The 18720-nt window shown below is 36.0% G+C and overlaps 2 protein-coding genes across 2 annotated transcripts; both read right to left on the bottom strand.

Moving 5' to 3' along the window:
* Window positions 1-6700: 6700 nt before the first annotated feature.
* Window positions 6701-9989, bottom strand: sdhaf2 (succinate dehydrogenase complex assembly factor 2). Its single transcript, XM_079841345.1, has 4 exons — window positions 9862-9989; window positions 8747-8958; window positions 7301-7410; window positions 6701-7087 (listed from the first exon to the last, which is right to left on the bottom strand). Exons 1-4 carry the CDS (start codon window positions 9886-9888, stop codon window positions 6960-6962), a joined length of 477 nt encoding a protein of 158 aa, XP_079697471.1. The 5' UTR covers window positions 9889-9989; the 3' UTR covers window positions 6701-6959.
* Window positions 9990-11979: 1990 nt separating this feature from the next.
* Window positions 11980-13439, bottom strand: polr2l (RNA polymerase II, I and III subunit L). The gene is made up of 3 exons (XM_079839573.1): window positions 13365-13439; window positions 12703-12814; window positions 11980-12611 (listed from the first exon to the last, which is right to left on the bottom strand). The coding sequence occupies exons 2-3, from the start codon at window positions 12795-12797 to the stop codon at window positions 12503-12505; spliced, it is 204 nt and encodes a 67-aa protein (XP_079695699.1). The 5' UTR covers window positions 12798-12814; window positions 13365-13439; the 3' UTR covers window positions 11980-12502.
* Between the last annotated feature and the right edge of the window lie 5281 nt (window positions 13440-18720).

Below are 18720 nucleotides of genomic sequence, written 5' to 3' on the forward strand. Positions count from 1 at the left end.
CAGGGTACATAACACACACAGTTTCTGCCATGTTAATCTTGAGTACCTATAGAGTAGTATTGCATCCTTCATATCTCCAAAGAGTCTAGTTTGATCATATTTGTAAAAGACAGATCCACTCGATTCACTATACGTTCATGTTGTTTACATTGTATGCACTTACACACCGATTACCAACAAAACACAGACATTTGATGCAGTTTCACGCACCGCCTGTGATTTTGACTCATGACCGGGAACAAACAAACACACTTGCAGAACTCCGTTGCTGCTCCGAAAAAAACAAACTGCATCCACTGTTTCCTTAACACTGGGTTATTTTGGAAGCTGAACAAGGTTATCTTTCCCTCACAACCAAAAACACACTTCTTTAGTGACATTGTTGATTTGGTGGTCTAAAAACAAAATTACAAAATGGCTGGGTTGGATCAGTTTTTCCAAGTCCGCGGATTTCCCACGGAATTGGGCTACATTTAAGTTGTTGCCGCTGGTAAAACTTTTTTCCGCTGGTTGATTTCCACCTCATAAGTACGAAAGAGTAGGATGAACTTGATTTTATCCATCAAGAATTGATTGGATCATGAAAATTGGGTGTCCAAAACAGACTGGAGGCAGGTAGTTGGAAAACATTTGAAAAGTATGCATGATGTCAGTCAAAAAGGAAAGCCGTTTAAGAGTTGAACAAGTGCATGTTATTCCAATGCCATTTATTCTTTCTTTGGAATAACGTGGACTGATGAATTATGCACAATAAGACCAAGAACATTTTGCCCATTTTGATTTTAGGTGTGAAACGTAGCTTTGCACATGAAGATGGAATTGACAAAAGCCTGCGTTTGCCCACTCACGTCTGACACCGTTGCATGTTTTGTGAGCGCTAGGAGCATTAACACAGTTTACACCAGTAAAACAGGCAAAGAGTCTGCATATTTGTGGATAGAGAGGAAAAGAGGAGCAATTTTGAGAGAGACAAGGGCAAGCGATGAAATACACGGCTGTCACGACTCAAACACAGACCACGCACATGCTCGCCGTGGTGGAGGATGACAGGAACATGTCAGAGAGATGTGTGGGCGACCGGCAGATCCACACACCAAACAAGCTGGCTTTCTCCATGGATACTGAACATTTATGTAAAGAGTTTGCACAAGATTGTGTTAAGTTTGTTAGTGCAGAAGTCTAACTCGTCTTGAGGAGACGCCCACCAGCTGATGTCTACAGCTCCCTGAGACACTGTTCAAATCGGAAGTTAGTGGTGCTCGCTGTTATTATTGCTCATATGTGGGTTTAGTCATTTAAACGGATAGTTCACCCAAAAATAAACATTCTGTCACAATTTACTCATCTTTATGTTGTTCCAAGCCTGTATGAATTTCTTTCGAAAGAAGATATTTTGAGAAAAGAACGTCAATGGGGTCCAATGTTGTTTGAACCCTTCAAAATATCTTCTTTTTCTTTTGCAAAGACCGAAAGTCACAGCTTAAAGGTTTGGAACGGCATACGGTTAAGTAGCCTAAATGATGACAGAATTTCATTTTTGGATGAACTATCCCTTTAAGTATTACCTGCCTCCAATCATGGCTTTTCAAATGAATCTGATCTGTATTATTTATGTTCTATTTTATTATTTATGTATATTTGGAATTAGTTTTCATTTTAAAAAAACATGAGTTGTAGTCATGTTATGTGCTTTTTGTCATTTTTTTTCAACTTTTTATATTTGTTACATTTTTATATATAGCTATAATTTATTTTTCTTTTATTATATTTATATATAGTTTTAGTAAATTTAGTAATTTATTTTAGTTAGTTGTAAAAGCAACCAATCAAAGTTTTTTTTCATCCATACATTTTTTTTCATCCATTTATAATATTATTTTGTATTTCTGTTAACAAAAATTAGTTTAATAGTTTTAGTTTAATAACATCACTGGATCTGATTTGTCATTTTTGTTGGCAGACAATGAAACTACTTTGACAATAAGACAAAATCCTTTATGTATTTTTGTCTAATAAAATACTCTGTAGAATGAAAATAGTCTCCAATAGCATTCACTGTAAAATAATAATAATAATTATATGTTCAATAAGTCATGGCAACATGTTTTTCCATTTCTTTAACTCATCAAAATGATTTATTTCAACTTCATTTTTAAGTTCTATTAGATTTAACTAGGTTTTTAAATAATGAAATGAAATGTCCCATACAGATTTGATTATAACTTAAAAATGTAAGGCAGCAACTGAACATAAGTTAAGTTGAAGTAGGTAAAAATGTTTGGCAGCGTGTCCTACAATGTTGCAAACTACTCTCTATTTGAATCCCACGCATGTCATTATGTTAGTTGTATACAACTTTTATAGAAAAGTTAGTTTGTCAACATGACATCTCCATCACTCAATGTTACAGCATTAGAGTATCACAAGTACAACTTTACACAAAACACTCCTTATAATGGGGTTCACTAACAAGAACAATCATCGCTCAAAGCTTCAAGAAACCATCAGTCAGGTCTTGCGATGGCTGGCACGTCCGCGGCAGGTCTCACAGGTAATGAAGCAGCTGAGCACATCATGATTGAAAGCAATTTCACATCAATTCAAACTAAGCAAGCTCAAATAGATCCCTAGGTTTAATCTTAATGCAGGGTCACATGAAATCCACCCATTCTTTATTACATGCAACTTATCATTCAATGTTTCGTTGTGTTTGTCATATTTATTCTTTTTTTTGTGTCTATATCGTTTTTTATAATTTTTGATTTCAGTTATTAGTTAAACTAATGAAAATGAATTACCTTGGTTACCTTGTTTGGTCATATATTTTATTTCAGTTAATGTTTATTTTGTTTCAAGTAACACATATTTTACGGTTTTCATTTTAGTTAATGATAATAATCCAGTATCTGTAACATATATGTTCTGTTTTGGTTTAGTTTCATTGTGTTTTGGTTCTGTTTTCCCCCCTTGGTTGTTTATTAGTTCTACGCACCTGTTTCTGTCCGGTTTATTACTCTCCCTTGTATTTAAGCCCTCAGTTTCCTTTGTTTCATGTATTGTTTGTTAAGTGTGGTTCTTTCCTGAGCTTCTTCCCTGTGGTTCTCCTACATTAAATGTATTATTAAAGACTCCGTTGCCCAGTTTCACAGACAAGGCTTAAGCCTGTACTGGACTAAAGTGCATATTTGAGCTGTCTTAATATGTCAGTGCTATTGTTTTGTCTCAAGATGCACACCAGTAATGATTTTTTTTCTAAAGCAAATTTTTGTACGGTCAGTCAGGTGGGCTGGGCTGCAGTGTATATGTCTTCAGTGGTTATAATGAGAATGCTTGCAGTGTTGGGCGTGTTATGCAGCAGCTCTGGCCGGCTCCATTTCTCCTCATCTCCATAGAGACAGATGGCAGAGGTCAGTAAGATCACACAGCAGGCTCTTTCAATGCTATATAAAGGCAGAGCTCACCTGTGAGCCAGGTATCACACCGTCTCTCTGTCTGAGAGGTGTGTGTGTGGCCTGGTAAACCCTACATGGGGACAAAGTGTCCCTACAAGGACAAGTATTTTGGATACAATGGTCACCTTTCTGTCCCTTTGTTGACAGCAACTGCACTCTTTAAAGAGATTGTGTCTCTTCAGAAAAAGTGGACTAAATCGTTCAATTCAAATGAATTAGCTTTACGGTTTCAATTTCTTAATGAACGTTTTGCAGTGTCAATGTTTCAGTTGTGTAGCTGTCAATGAGATACAGAAATCTCTCAGATTTCATCAAAAAGATCTTCATTTGTGTTCTGAAGATGAACAAAAGTCTTACGGTTTTGGAACAACATGAGGGTGAGTAATTAATGACAGAATTTTCATTTGTTGGGGTGAACTAACCCTTTAAAGACATTTACATTGTTACAGAAGATTTATATATATTAATATTAAGCAGCACAACTGTTTTCAACATTGATAATAAGAAATGTTTCTTAAGCAGGAAATCAGCATGATTTCTGAAGGACATTGTGACCCTGAAGACTGGAGGAAGGATGCTATTCATTTGAAAACATTAACATAGAAAGGTTATTTTAAATGGTAAAAACATTTCACATTAGTGTATTTTGGTCAAATAAATGCAGCCTTAATTGGTGAGCAAGCAAAAACTATACATTTTGAAAGGCAGTAGGCTATGTCTGCCTTTGAAATTCAGAAACTCTCTCTATCATTTTCCTTTGTTGTTTCCTTTTTCTTTATATCCTGCTTCATGTCCTCTTCCTTGTCTGTGGTTCGATATGTGGCAACAGTTCTATCAGTTCCTTTTTAATGACAATTTTACCCTCCCTTCATGTTCTTGTAGAGGATTCGGGATGTGTACAGCATACATTATTTCAGAATAACAGTAAAAACTGAAATTTTCAGTGCTATAGTGGATGTTTGCGAGTTTGCTAGACCTTAGTGAGGCTAGTGCCATGAAAGAGGCTCTGATGGTTAGAAGTCTAGTGTGTTCAATGGATTGGTGAAACATCTTTGCCGAAAAGTTTCAGTAGACAAAACTCCAAAAATAAGTTTCCATCACAACCTTTTTTTGAATCCGTGTTAAATTCAATATGGCACCTAACCTAGCTTAGGTCTATAGGGGTGTGTTTTAATCATCTCCATGTTGTTCACCTTGTTCACATTTCTAGAGAACCGAGAATGAAAGCGTGGGCCAGCGGCATCTGTGCTTTTTAGCAATGAGAGTTTAGACATTTTCAGAAATGCAGGCTACACAGGTACAGACACATATCTGGGACATTGCTCGCTTTAAGGAGAAAACTGTCATGACTAAAAGCTCACTGCCATCAAATCGCATGCCCTTTGACATCCGTGTACCTCTGCATTCAGGACAGTGTCGGTTCTGTTTTGGTGCAAAGTGCACTCGTTCCTGCGGCGAACAACCGTTTGTTGAGTATGATGTTAAAGGACTCGATTAGTCACAATACTTGAATGCATTTCAACAGTGTGGAAACGGCACGAGTCGCTGCACATTTCTTTACACTCATCTAATCTTATTAACAAGGGGAAGTCTGCCATCTTCTGGCTGTGGTCTTTCAAAATGCATGTTATGCTTTGGTCTCAAAACATATTTGGACAAACATAAAAAATAAATGGATGTCATTGCAAATTATATTTAGGGGTGAATTCAGGGTGATTGGGACACTTTTTCCAATGTGTGTGTCCCAATCACACTGAATTCACCCTATACACTTTTAAATGTGACCTAAATGTCCAAAATATATCTTGGGGGTTAAATGACCAGCCACATTAAACAGGCTAAACAATATTCCTGTCTGAAGTGCCTTTAGCACATCTTGTATGGACAAATATACAAATAGATGCAATCAGTCAGACCTGAATGGTGCATTAGCATGGTCCTGTGCTTACAGAATTAGTTCACTTTAAAATGAAAATTATCCCATGATTTACTCACCCTCAAGCCACCCTAGGTGTATATGACTTTCTTCTTTCTGATGAACACAATCAGAGTTATATTAAAGGGTTAGTTCACCCAAAAATGAAAATTCTGTCATTAATTACTTACCCTCATGTCGTTCGACACCCGTCAGACCTCCGTTCATCTTCGGAACAGAAATGAAGATATTTTAGTTGAAATCTGATGGCTCTGAAAGGCCTCCATTGGCTCAATGGCACGTTACACTCTCAAGACCCTTAAAAGGTACTAAAGACGTCGTTACAAAGTCCATCTTACTACAGTGGTTCTAAATTAACTTTATGAATCGGCGCTTCAAAGTTTCATGAGGACAACAACTATTGTCGCCGATTCATAAAGTTAATTTAGAACCACTGTAGTGAGATGGACTTTGTAACGACGTCTTTAGTACCTTTTAAGGGTCTTGAGAGTGTAACGTGGCATTGAGCCAATGGAGGACTTTCAGAGCCATCAGATTTCAACTAAAATATCTTCATTTCTGTTCCGAAGATGAACGGAGGTCTTACGGGTGTCGAACGACATGAGGGTAAGTAATTAATGACAGAATTTTCATTTTTGGGTGAACCAACCCTTTAATAAATATCCAGAGTTTTCCATGCTTTATAATGGCAGTGACAGAGTCCATTGCGTTTGAAGGTCAAAAAAGGGCATCCATCCATCATAAACATACTCCACACGGCTCCAGGGGATTAATAAAGGCCTTCTGAAGCAAATATATGGGTTTTGTAAGAAAAGTATCCATACTTGAAACTTTATAAAGTTAAATATCTAGCTTCCGGCAGACCGCCTTCCATATACATTTTTTTTGAGCTTCAAACTTGTGAGCTCCATTCACTGCCATTATAAAGCTTGGAAACATCAGGATATTTAATAATATAACTCTGTGTTCATCCGAAAGAAGAAAATCATATACACCTATGGCTTGAGTTGAGGGTGAGTAAATCATGGGGCAATTTTCATTTTAAAGTGAACTACTCCTTTAAGCTTTGAATACACACACATTTTTTGTGAAACCAAGCTACTTAAGAAAATAACATGTTTCACTCTGTGAGCTTTTCAATGCCTGTAGCAAAGTACTGTAAAACCTCTTACTGGACGAACTCATGTCAAATTTGTTCCATGCCATCTCACATCCGAAAGACAATCGGAAATAATACATTTAATTTGAAATAATCTTTAGAAATATTCTTCCTGTGGTTGTTATAAACCCGTTGAGACAAACACAACAGTCATCGATTAGAACAAACTTTAATACAACTGGTACTTTCACATCACAGGCACTGTACACAGTTTATTCATCAGAATTGCAGTTATGTATAATTATGTGTGTATGTGTTAATTTGTATATGGTTTTTAAATTAAATTTGCGCGTGTGTATATACAGTAATATTTTTTGTATAAATATCATATATATGACGTCTGTTGAGTCTCAGGTGCTTGTATGAGCTCAGTTCTGCTTTGCTATGACAGTCTCTGGCAGAAGGGTGAGTTTTAACTGCTCTTGTCCAGATATTCAAGATTGGGGGCATCTAGACGCTGCTCCATGTCCTTATTCTTGGCAAACTCTTTGAGCATGTCCATCACCTCACCCTGGTACACATCAGGTGTCGGCTGAGCCTCTGACGGGAGGAAGACAGTGTTTAGAAATGTGTGCAAACTCATTTTCTTCCTTTATACAGGTTTCTGGTCTTATTGTGCACAATACACCACTACCGTTTCTCCACAGAAATGTATATATTGTTATTTTTTCCCCAATGGATAAAATCAAGTCAATGTAATGCCTGAGCAGAGCTCTACACCATTGGACATGTATTTTATTTGTCTGTTCATACCTGTTGCCCAGTAGTAGATGTCCCAGTCATTGCTGGGTTCATTGATGAGTCTATCATACTGCTTTAGCTGTGGTTCATTCATTGTGCTCAGGTACTGCTTTGCAAAAAGGCTGGTAACAAAAAAACAAAAAAGTACAGTCAGTTAGCTGTCCCTTGATTTTGATTTTATTTCTAAGAATTCTATCTTAGAAACATTCTAATTGACATAATATGAAATGTGTTATTTTAGTATGATTTAAATACTATTAAAAGTTTTTATTAATTTGAGTGCGTTTTTATATGTTCTGTTTTCATTTTAATTTTAGTTAAAGTTTTAGTAATTCCATTGTGTTTGTCATTTATATGAATTTGTAATGTTTAGTTTTAGGTATTTTAGTACATAATTTATTTTAAGTGATGAAAGTTTATTATGGTTTTAGTTAACTATAATAACCCTGACATTGAATAGAATAGTATGCAGTATTCAGTGTATATGGCACACTAGAATTCTTCCTGAACATACTAATATACACCAGTGCGTTCAAGTCATGTCGGAAAGATTGTATTTACGAGTTGAACGCACATGAACAGCACCACAAAGTCGTAAAGACGAGTGAGAAGCTCAGGACTTTCTTTGAGCTCTGATCTGTACGAGTTGGGGACGTTTCAGTGAGAAACATGGTGGAATACCACAATACTTACAGGTATTTAGCAGTGACATTGTCAGGCTTTTTTATTTACAACAAACGAAGCTAATTGTCTGCACACAATATGATAGCATTGTAATAAACCCTAAGGAATAACCCATTGGAATAAATCGAAGCAGACATCGCAATTATATAACTGCAGTTGCATGCGCAATGTGGCAGGAAGACAGGTTAAATCCACAGAATAAGAAATGTAAAAAAGATGCTCCTCATTTTTGTCTCTTGTGGTCGAAGACGCCCTTTGAAATGAAGCAATCTGATTCTGACTTGTGAATCATAATGACACGTTGTTTGTTCATTGGCCAGAGGAGAACTTTAGCATAGATAACATTTAAACCATTAACTTTTTTATTTTAACTTTTTTTGTGAATTTATAATCACAATCCTGAGGGGACATTCAAAAATCAGAATTGCAAGATATAAACAATTCTGAGGAAAAAAGGCAGAATATCGAGTTAGTATCTGATTTTCTTCTCAGAATTGTGCGATTTAAACTCGGAATTGTGAGGGAAAAAAGTCAGAATTGTGAGATATAAATGACCTTTTTTACGCGTTTATTCCCACCAGGTAGGCTCCGCCCACAAATCACATCAGTGCTGTTTTGCAAACACCCAAATGGCAAATGACTTCCCAAAATTTCCCGCAGGACTTGAACGCACTGTTAGACACCATTATATGTTGTTTTTTCTTGAGATACATTTTTCTTTGAATATCCAAGAATTTGCCTGCTAGAATGTTGAGAGTGTTTTGGCATACTAACCTCAGAAGGATGCAGTTCTCCAGCATGCCTCTCTTGCGGCTCTCATACAGGAGTCTTTTCTTCTTGATCTCCAGAGACTCGCCTGTCCTCTCCTCCCATGGCGGCAGCGGGATCTCAATCATGGTTGGTTCTGGGGCATCACCTCGGTAACCCCGAGAAATCCCTGTGCCAACAGCTGGACGCAATGATGCTCGGCAAACCGAACTAACAACCTGGGAATAGATCAAAATCAGACGATGTTGAAATTAAAAAAATCTCCTCTGCCCTTGCCTCTAATCAGCATAAACTTTTATATGGCTGTGTAGGATTTATCTGACATTAAATAAATCATCATTCTGTGTATGTATTATATTAACTATGCAATTATGAATGCCAATTAAAAATGTCAATATTAATATATAATAAACATCATAAACATACTGGGGGAAAAAAGGTTTTGACATCATTATAGGGTTGTCACAAGACACACTACATTACATCATATCCAATATTATATATTTTTGTACAAAATATTTACTATGACCAAGACTTCATACAGTAGCCTGATCTAGTGTTATTTTAATATCACCGAGATTATAGTATTATAATTTCAGTTGTAGATACATCAAGTTAAACTAAATGAAAAAAGAGAGAGATGTTTCAATTAAATATAATATATTTATAATCTATAATAAAAAATATAATTGTATTGTAGTAATGTTTATTTTATTTCTAGTTAAGTAGCCAAGATATATTAATTATAATAACCCTGGTATGTTCAACAAGAAAAACGTCCAATATAGAGAGCAAAATGCACTACTAAATTTCCAGAGGTGAAGAGTCCATACATTTCTGAAGGAAACTGTATTATAATAAAAAATCATTAAATTAATCTGGATGATGAAGATGTTAGTATCCTCATTTGCCCTTGCTCAGACACTCAAAACAAGACGACAGGATAAATATCCAACACTTTCCAACGCCCTGCTTTAACTTGAATGTTATATATTATCTGTATGTTACTGGTCTGTGATGGGCTGCAGAAAGATGTTCTTGTTATCTCACCTCAGACACGTGAGGTCAAATGAGCTCTTTAAAAATGTCGCTACATATATATGCAAAACAAATAAACATACCTTTCTTGCAATAGCTGCTGAAAACATGTTGTCGAGAAGTATCTTCAGTAGTGTGACTCTGATCAGTTGCTCGGCTGACAATGTTTTATTTTGAAGGAGAGTTTATGCAACTGTTTCACAACAAGAACAGGAAATGCAGTGGAGCGGGCGCCATGTTAGTAAGGTCAATATTTTCTTATTTGAATATAATTTGAATGTTGCTTTGAATAGTTCTTTGTTTTCTATGCCGTGTAGACATGACAAGTGTGTATTTCAATCTCGAGTTTGTCCTTGACCACTGTGCGGACACGTGTAAGTTTAAAAGGTAAAACCGAATGAAAGCTAGTATTTGTTTCCTAGGGACTGTCTTTTAGTGAACACTTCTCAAAACGGATGGAAGTTTTCAGCTTTACATAATTTTTTAAAAAGGGACAGTGTTACTAATTATTATCAACAGTGATTCTACCGTATATTAATTTACCCTTTACTTTACTTTTATCAAACCCAAAATAAGCACAAAAGCTGAATCCGAATGTGTAACAAAAAAAGAAAGTTACTTTTACTTGTAAAAGTACAAGTAGGCTAAACATGAATTATTTTATGTTCAAATGTTGTCAGCAACAGCAGTGTTACTTTAGAATTAATACATTGTTATAGTTCTTAATATTATGAATTAGCTTTTAATAAATGTAGTCTTTATATAGTTTTTATTTTAATTCTTATTAATTTCTATGCACTTTTGTAATTTTAACTTGTTTCCAGTTCGTTTTTATTTATTTCCAGTTAAACTTATTTCAATCAGTGAGTAGCCAAAGGCAATATTACTCATTTTTGTTAAGTTTAGGGTTTTCATCTGATATTATATATTTTTTATTTCTGCTTTATTTTTAATATAGCGATAAATGTTTTTAACCGTTTTAGTGTTAGTTAATAAACCTACTTCGTACACTCTTCTTACACACATAATAATATAATAATATTAAGAGTAGAAAAAAGAAAAATCACCATAAAGGGGAAATAAAAAGTCTACAGCCCCCTGATAAACTTTTTTTTTTTTTAAATATAAAAAAAAGTTAAACACAGATAAATCACTTTCAGAACTGTAAAAATGACAACCAATGTCACTGAAAAGTAAAAAAAAACAAAAAAAAAAACTCTTAACTCTAAGGGAAGTTGGAAAATGAGCCTACTTTCAAAAAAAATTTAATTCCTTTAATAGGGATGTGTAGACTTCTTATATTAGCTTATCATCAGTGAATGCCTTGGTATTTTCAACAAGTGCTTATTATGAGATTTCATATGAAGTATCAGAGAAAAATTATTTAAATTATATAGTCTGTTCTCTACTTGTCATTCTAACTAGTGTTGGGGAAAGTTACTTTTAAAAAGTAATGTGTTTACAATATTGAGCTACTTGCAAGAAGATGATAGGATAAATATGTTTTATGGAAATGTTAATTTTTTCCTCATCTGTGCTGGGCTTGCTTGTTTTTGTTGTTTTTTATAAGAAAAAAATAATCTGGCAAATGTTTAGGTCATTTCACAGAATTCACACCAAAAGTGAAATGAATAAGCCTCGGGCTGAAGGAAATGCAAATTCAGGCCTGTACAGTAGAGGGCGCTGCTCAAACAAACCTTTCCTGCCATTCTGGATAGCAGAAGAATGTGACACAGGAGAAGAAAGTTCCACACTCTTCAACAATAAAAAGAAGTCATTTTGCTTATTAGTACGGTTAAATTGGATCATCGAAAGGCAGCAGCAAAGACACTGGTAAGTGAGAGGTAAATGCTCACATTTTGTCTAGAACTACAATCATGTCCACTACACGCAGCGCATGTCAGTCAGTTAAAGGGATAGTTCACCCAAAAATGAAATTTCTTTCATCATTTAGTCACCCTCAAGTTGTTTCAAACCTGTATGAGTTTCTTTGTTCTGCTGAACACAAAAGAAGATATTTTGAAGAATGTTTGTAACCAAGCAGATAGAGCAACCATTGACTACCATTGTATGGGAATAAAATACTATGGTAGTCAATGGTTGCTCTATCTGCTTGGTTACAAACATTCTTCAAAATATCTTCTTTTGTGTTCATCAAAATAAAGAGACTCATACTAAATGATGACAGAATTGTCATTTTTGAGTGAACTATCCCTTTAATGAGAAAAAGTAACTTGCGTTACGTATTTGAAATAGTAATGTGTTACTTGAAAAAAGTCAACTTGATTAAATAATTCAAGTTACTTGTAATCATAACCCCTAACACTGGTTGGTTTAAATAATGACCACTTACATTTTAGAACTAATTTCCTTTTTTTGTACAAACAAACATGTACACTAACTCCCATATATCAAGATTCACTCTACATTGGGAAAGCTTCCCTTTTTTGGATTCCCTCGATATTTTAAAAACACTAGTTAAACACAGGTTCAGTTTGAAATGTAATGAACTGTACAACATATACATTTCAATCTTTATTTAACAAAATGAAAGTAAACAAAATGCTAATAAACATTCAGCATCATAAGCTTCTTCAGATGTTGTCTAATGAACCAGCCGTGTTTGGGTCGAAACCCACGCCTGTATCCCTTCCATTAGGATCAAGTCTTTGAAAATATAAGAGGCAGAGCGGGATTTTCATCTTCAATTGCACAGAAAGCTCCTCATTTCTCCAGCGGTGCATAATTCAACAACTTCTCGATAAGATCCACGTGGGCCAGAAGCATGCGGCGACAGCAGTATCTCTTCAAACCCAGAGCATCGAGAGCATCACTGTGGAAATGAGCAGAGAGTGAGATTCAGTTCAACTCCACTGTGAGATATGCAGAGAAATCAAACACCGATGGAAATGTCATGCACTCACCCCTCTGTGTACTCTGCTTGAAGAAGACCTAAATACGCCTCCCATTTGTTCCCAACGATTTTCCCACAAGTGAAGCAGCGAACAGGGATGATCATGGTGAAGGACGAGAGGCCTGAGAAGTTTATTAGAAAAAAAACACACAGGGTGTCCACTGTTCTTAGACCTTGATTTTCTATGATATGACTAGACAATTTCAGTCGTATGGAATCCAGTTTACACCACATAAGAAAAAAAAAACAATTATTAAACAATTATTGACAATTATTAAACACACACACACAAACACACATCTATCTATCTATCTATCTATCTATCTATCTATCTATCTATCTATCTATCTATCTATCTATCTATCTATCCACACACACACACACACGCTCTCTCTCGATTTAATTATGCAGGAAACGATACAGAACTCCCCAGATAAACATGCATCACAGTAAGGCATGCTGAGATATAAACGTGATGTATTGCTACTACAAGCATTTAATAAAAGCAGTAAACTTACAGTAATTCTTAGAAAATATATATACCGGTATAATAGCGAGGTTCAGCTCAAGATAATTTAATTAAAATTAAATTATTAAAAACCCACAACTAAACCTTTACAATTAGTTTCTGTTATTATTATTCAAGATTGATGAAAATGTAAGAAATATTACCAAAACAATACCACACGCTACACACGTTCCTCTTGCGCCGCCTAAAACAAACGCGTAATTTCCGCGTCGCGTTTGTCAAATACGCACGTGCGGAAACAAATATATGAGACGTGTTCCGCGCCCTTCTAAAGCAAGTGAGCAAAATTAGAACATTCCTTCATTCCTTGTCCTTGTTGTTGTTGTTCTTCGGGGTTTAACAGCAGCTTGCATCCAGAAGTGTTGCACTACTATAAAAGTTATAAAGCTATAAAAAAAAGCTATAAAAAAAGCTATAAAAGACGGCATACAGTTTGTAAGAGCTTGTAGAAGTGACACTTCCGAGGCAGCATGTTGAAGACAGCATGTTTATAGATGTTGATATCCTTATGCTGTTGTATATTTAAAAAAAGAAAATAAATCACAGAAAAGACACAAAAAGAAGAAGTGTTGCACTATCTTCTGGGTTTATTTTTTTGAATGTCTATTACATCATATTCTCCTCATAAGACCTGTCCTTGTAAAAAAAAAAAAACTCAACACAACTTTTCAGTTTGCCTTTATTCCTGTCCCTATTAATCCAACCTTTTCTTCCATTATGTTTTTCCTCTGTTCTTCGAATAATCTGCAAATCATAAACACATGCACCTGACAATAATCACAAAAACCGGTTGGGTGCTTCCCTATAATGTATAGTATGCTATTCAAATAACTTACATTTTTCTTTATCTGGTCATAGCTCTTTCTTTCTTTTACAGTCCCTCCCCTATTCTTCACTGCACCAACTTTATTTTGAATGGTATATAAATCTCTCCCTTTAGTCTCCCAGTCCCACTGCTGTTGCTTACTCCAATGTCTTTCTCTTTATCTTAATATTTACTTCAATGTGTTATTTTTTTCCAGTCAAACTCCAAACCACCAAATCTCTGAAATAACACAAATGAATGTATAAGAATTATGTAATTCCCAAAAATGCCCCCCCCCCCGGAACACAAAGTAAGATAATTATATCAAAATCGGAGAGCTTTCTGACAACACAACGGCCACTTTCAAGGTCCAGAAAAGTAGTAAAGACATCGTTAAAATAGTCCATGTGACTACAGTGGTTCAACCTTAAAGGGTTAGTTCACCCAAAAATGAAAATTCTGTCATTAATTACTTGCCCTCATGTCGTTCGACACCCATAAGACCTCCGTTCATCTTCGGAACACAAATGAAGATATTTTAGTTGAAATCCGATGGCTCAGAAAGGCCTCCATTGGCACAATGGTCTTTACACTCTCAAGACCCATAAAAGGTACTAAAGACGTCGTTACAAAGTCCATCTCACTACAGTGGTTCTACAATAACTTTATGAAGCGACGAGAATAGTTTTTGTGCGTAAAAAAACCCTAAATAACGACTTATATAGTGATAACCGATTTCAAAACACTGCATCATGAAGCTTCGAAGCGTTATGAATCAGTGAGTCGATTCAGCGGTTTGGATCGCCAAAGTCAAGTGATTTCAGCAGTTTGGCGGTTTGACACGCGATCCGAATCATAATTCGACTCGCTGATTCGAAGATGAACGGAGGTCTTACAGGTGTCGAACGACATGAGGATAAGTAATTAATGACAGAATTTTCATTTTTGGGTGAACTAACTCTTTAATGTTATGAAGCGACGAGAATACATTTTGTGCGCAAAAAAAGCTAACACAAATAACTACTTTATTCAACAATCTCTTCTCTTGCGTGTCACTGTCCTACGTGATTCACGTAAGCACCACAACGCATGCATGTGGTGCTCAGCCAATAGTGAGCCGGCGTTCTGCCATAGAACCTGGAAGCGCTGCACTGTGTGAATAGCCCAACAGTGTGAATAGCGACTGGGAAGAGAAGACGTTGTTGAATAACATTTTTATTTTTGTTTGTTTTTTGCGCATGAAAACCGTTCTCATCGCTTCATAAGGTTGAACCACTGGAGTCACATGGACTATTTTAACTATCTCTTTAAAAGAACACTCCACTTGAGTTAAACAGTTGAGTTTTGCCGTTTTCAAATCCATTCAGCCGATCTCCAGGTCTGGCGGTAGCACTTTTAGCATAGCTTAGCATAGATCATTGAATCTGATTAGACCGTTAGCATCTTGCTCAAAAAATGACCAAAGAGTTTCGATGTTTTTCCTATTTAAAACTTGACTCTTCTGTAGTTACATCGTGTACTAAGACAGACGGAAAATGAAAAGTTGTGATTTTATAGGCCGATATGACTATACTCTCATTCCTGCTACCGCCAGACCCAGAGATCGGCTGAATGGATTGAAAAATGGTAAAACTCAACTGTTTAACTCTAGGGGAGGTGGAAAATGAGCCTATTTTCAAAAAAAGTTGAGTGTTCCTTTAATACCTTTTTTTTGGGCCTTGAAAGTGGTCGTTGTGTTGCTCGGATTTCATCAAAAAGATCTTCATTTGTGTTCCGAAGATGAACAAAGGTCTTACGGGTTTGGAATGACATGAGGGTGAGTAATTAATGACAGAATTTTCATTTTTGGGTGAACTAACCCTTTAAAAACTATGGCTGTCAATAGAATAAAATAATCACAAATAATTTCATAACTTAAGAAAGTAGATGAATCAGTAATAATGTAGAATTCAGTGAATACTAACTTTATTTGAAAATATGTACGTTTGCAACACCACAGCTATCAAAATCATCCATCAATTCCCTTGATATTCTTTTCCCGTTGATTATTGATTTTTAACTCTTCAATGAAGTTTTTTGCATGTTTTTGATGTTGTTTTGTTTTTTTCCAGTGATAGACACATTTCTACATGACCAGATTTACTAATTCCCTGTTAAAAGTCACTGCTACATTTAGTAAATACAAGAAAGGAAAAATAGCAAAGAAATATTTAGCAAAAATGGAAAAAAAAGACTTTAAGTAATGAATTCAGCCTTCAGAAATGAACAAAAATAACTAACGGGGGGAAAAAAACACGGAGTCTGGGAAAATATAGTTCATTGTCCTTTAATAAGGCCATCAAGTCACAAGGGAGCCATCTTATTTTATTTTTACATGAGGAACAGCAGAAAGGCAGCGGGCGAGGGTGTGTGTAAATTACATATGGCAGGAGGAAAGGGACACATTAGAGGGACAGATAAACTTCATTAGAAGCTACAAATAAAATCATAATCATTCATCATCATCACCACCACCACCAAGACAACCACCATGTTGCCATAATCAACATCATTACCGTCAGTATCACAACTAATAAATGGTCTTCTTTCTTTTAAATACAGAGTTCTATTTGAATTATTGCATTATATACGCACTTTAAAGAAAATGTAATTTTCCGTTACAGTATGTCATGTGACGTGTGAGTGTATATTGTTCGTGTCTGCATGCATTTAGGGATTGTTTCTGTTGTGTAAGGCGCTCGTCATTGTGTAACTGTGAAATTGAAGCTGTTGGCCGAGAGCCGTCATAATCTACGTTGCAACTATATTGCATCACACATCTATTTCCATTGGCCCACTTCAGAAAATCGTCAACATCGTTCAAACAAAAGAAACTAAGATTTTCAAATGGCACTATGCAATTCACAGGCAAGGTAACTGAATTATTGAATGACTTATTTTCGGTTTGGGGATGACGACAGGTGATGCAAATACAAATTGAACACAGATAACATTACAAAACAAAGAGATTTTCTTTACATTTCTACACCATTTCTCGACAACACAGGCCTAACTAGAATAGATGTCAGAGCCATGTACTTGTACATATGGATTTGCATTAGTATTTGAATATGAAACCAATGGCTTTATATAAATAGTATTTCATTTCCATAAATGAGTAGCTCCAGAAAACTGCTGTACTGTTAAATGAATCATGCATTTTAATATTGTCTTATCTTACAGTTGGCAGTTATGGGTTTAAGACCAGCTTGGAAAAACTCAAAACATTTTGGGTAATAATTGTATTCACATCAGCATTATGTCATGGGTGATGGTGTCATTTGAGCGTTGAACCAGCAGGCATAGTGACTATGAAAGTTGAGGTGTGGATATGCAAAGTGTTTGGCCTAAATGCATCTCTAGCTTGCTTTAATAGCTGGCGGGAATGTCACCACAAGCGCTGAAATTAAAGTACAGCATAAAATTAAGACGCCCAGTGACTCCCCACCCCCCCTTATATATAAACTTTAATAGTCTGTGATCTAATCAGCCCCGCCCGTTTAACAACTAATCACAGGCCCCGGGTCAGTTTTTCTTGGCTAATAAGATTACGCCCACCAATACAGCTCCAAGGGCGATGACAGCTCCTCCAATCAGGAAAGGCTTCAAACTTTCTAAGGTTTCACAGCTACTTCCTGCGGACTCCGCCGCCCCCTGTTCGTCGGTGGCTCCATCTTCCACTGGCTTCTCTGGTTCCGCGGGTTCAGCAGAGACCGGGTCTGGCTTTGGCGGTGGGGCTGCCTCCTTCTTCTCTGCTTTGGAGGCAGACTTCGGCACTCCTTTAGCTTTTGCTTCCATGTGGGATCAAGGGGTCAAGGAATCCGGCAGGTTTTCTTGGGCTTTCTTTTAGGAATACAATTATAAAGAAGAGAGATTTAGGGTTGAAATTTCTACATGTACACTATACCGTACAAAAGTTTGGGGTCGGTAATATTTTTTAAAATGTTTTTGAAAGACGTCTCACCAAAAATGCTCACCAAGGCTGCTTTTATTTGATTAAAAATACAGTAAGATATAAGAAATAAACAGAAAACAGAAATATATTGTGAAATATTATTTCAATTTAAACAAAAACTGTTTTCTATTTGAAAACGGCGTGTTGACTCCGATCATTCGAATATTGCACTTTAATAATTATTTAATCAACATCATCCTCAATAAACCCGTCTCCAGCATGTTGCCCCTGGTCCCTCGAATATTCCGATCTATTATGACCTCTGAGCTGTAAAGCTGCCATAATAATAATAATAATAATAATAATAATAATAATACGCTGTTTGTTAATTGGCCAGAGGAGAACTGGCACCCGACTGAGCCTGGTTTCTCCCAAGGTTTATTTTTCTCCATTAGGTCACCTGATGGGGTTTTGGTTTCCTTGCCACTGTTGCCTCTGGCTTGGCGTGCTCAGTTGGGGACACTACATTTTTCAACTAAACATCGAAATAAATCTAATTAATAAACTAAATTAACCATTTAAACTAAATTACTGATCTAATTATTGATCTAAAGCCCACACTGTCACTGTATGATAATTGAAATGAACTGATGACATCAGCGTTTTTTCCAGAATGGCTATACAGCTGAATAAAATTATGCTGCATTATTTTCCTGTTTAACACTGTAAAGCTGCTTTGAAACAATCTACATTGTTAAAA

The sequence above is a fragment of the Gobio gobio genome (assembly GCF_949357685.1).
Source record: "Gobio gobio genome assembly, chromosome: 2".
NCBI classification, from domain to species: domain Eukaryota; kingdom Metazoa; phylum Chordata; class Actinopteri; order Cypriniformes; family Gobionidae; genus Gobio; species Gobio gobio.

Coding starts and splice junctions, on each gene's coding strand:
- sdhaf2 (XM_079841345.1), bottom strand. CDS start 9,888: ATGTTTTCAGCAGCTATTGCAAGAAAG. Junction 8,959..9,861: donor CAGCAGCTATTGCAAGAAAG/GTATGTTTATTT, acceptor ATCTATTCCCAG/GTTGTTAGTTCGGTTTGCCG. Junction 7,411..8,746: donor GAGAACTGCATCCTTCTGAG/GTTAGTATGCCA, acceptor TTTTGTTACCAG/CCTTTTTGCAAAGCAGTACC.
- polr2l (XM_079839573.1), bottom strand. CDS start 12,797: ATGATCATCCCTGTTCGCTGCTTCACTTGTGGGAAAATCGTTGGGAAC. Junction 12,612..12,702: donor CAAGCAGAGTACACAGAGGG/GTGAGTGCATGA, acceptor TCATTTCCACAG/TGATGCTCTCGATGCTCTGG.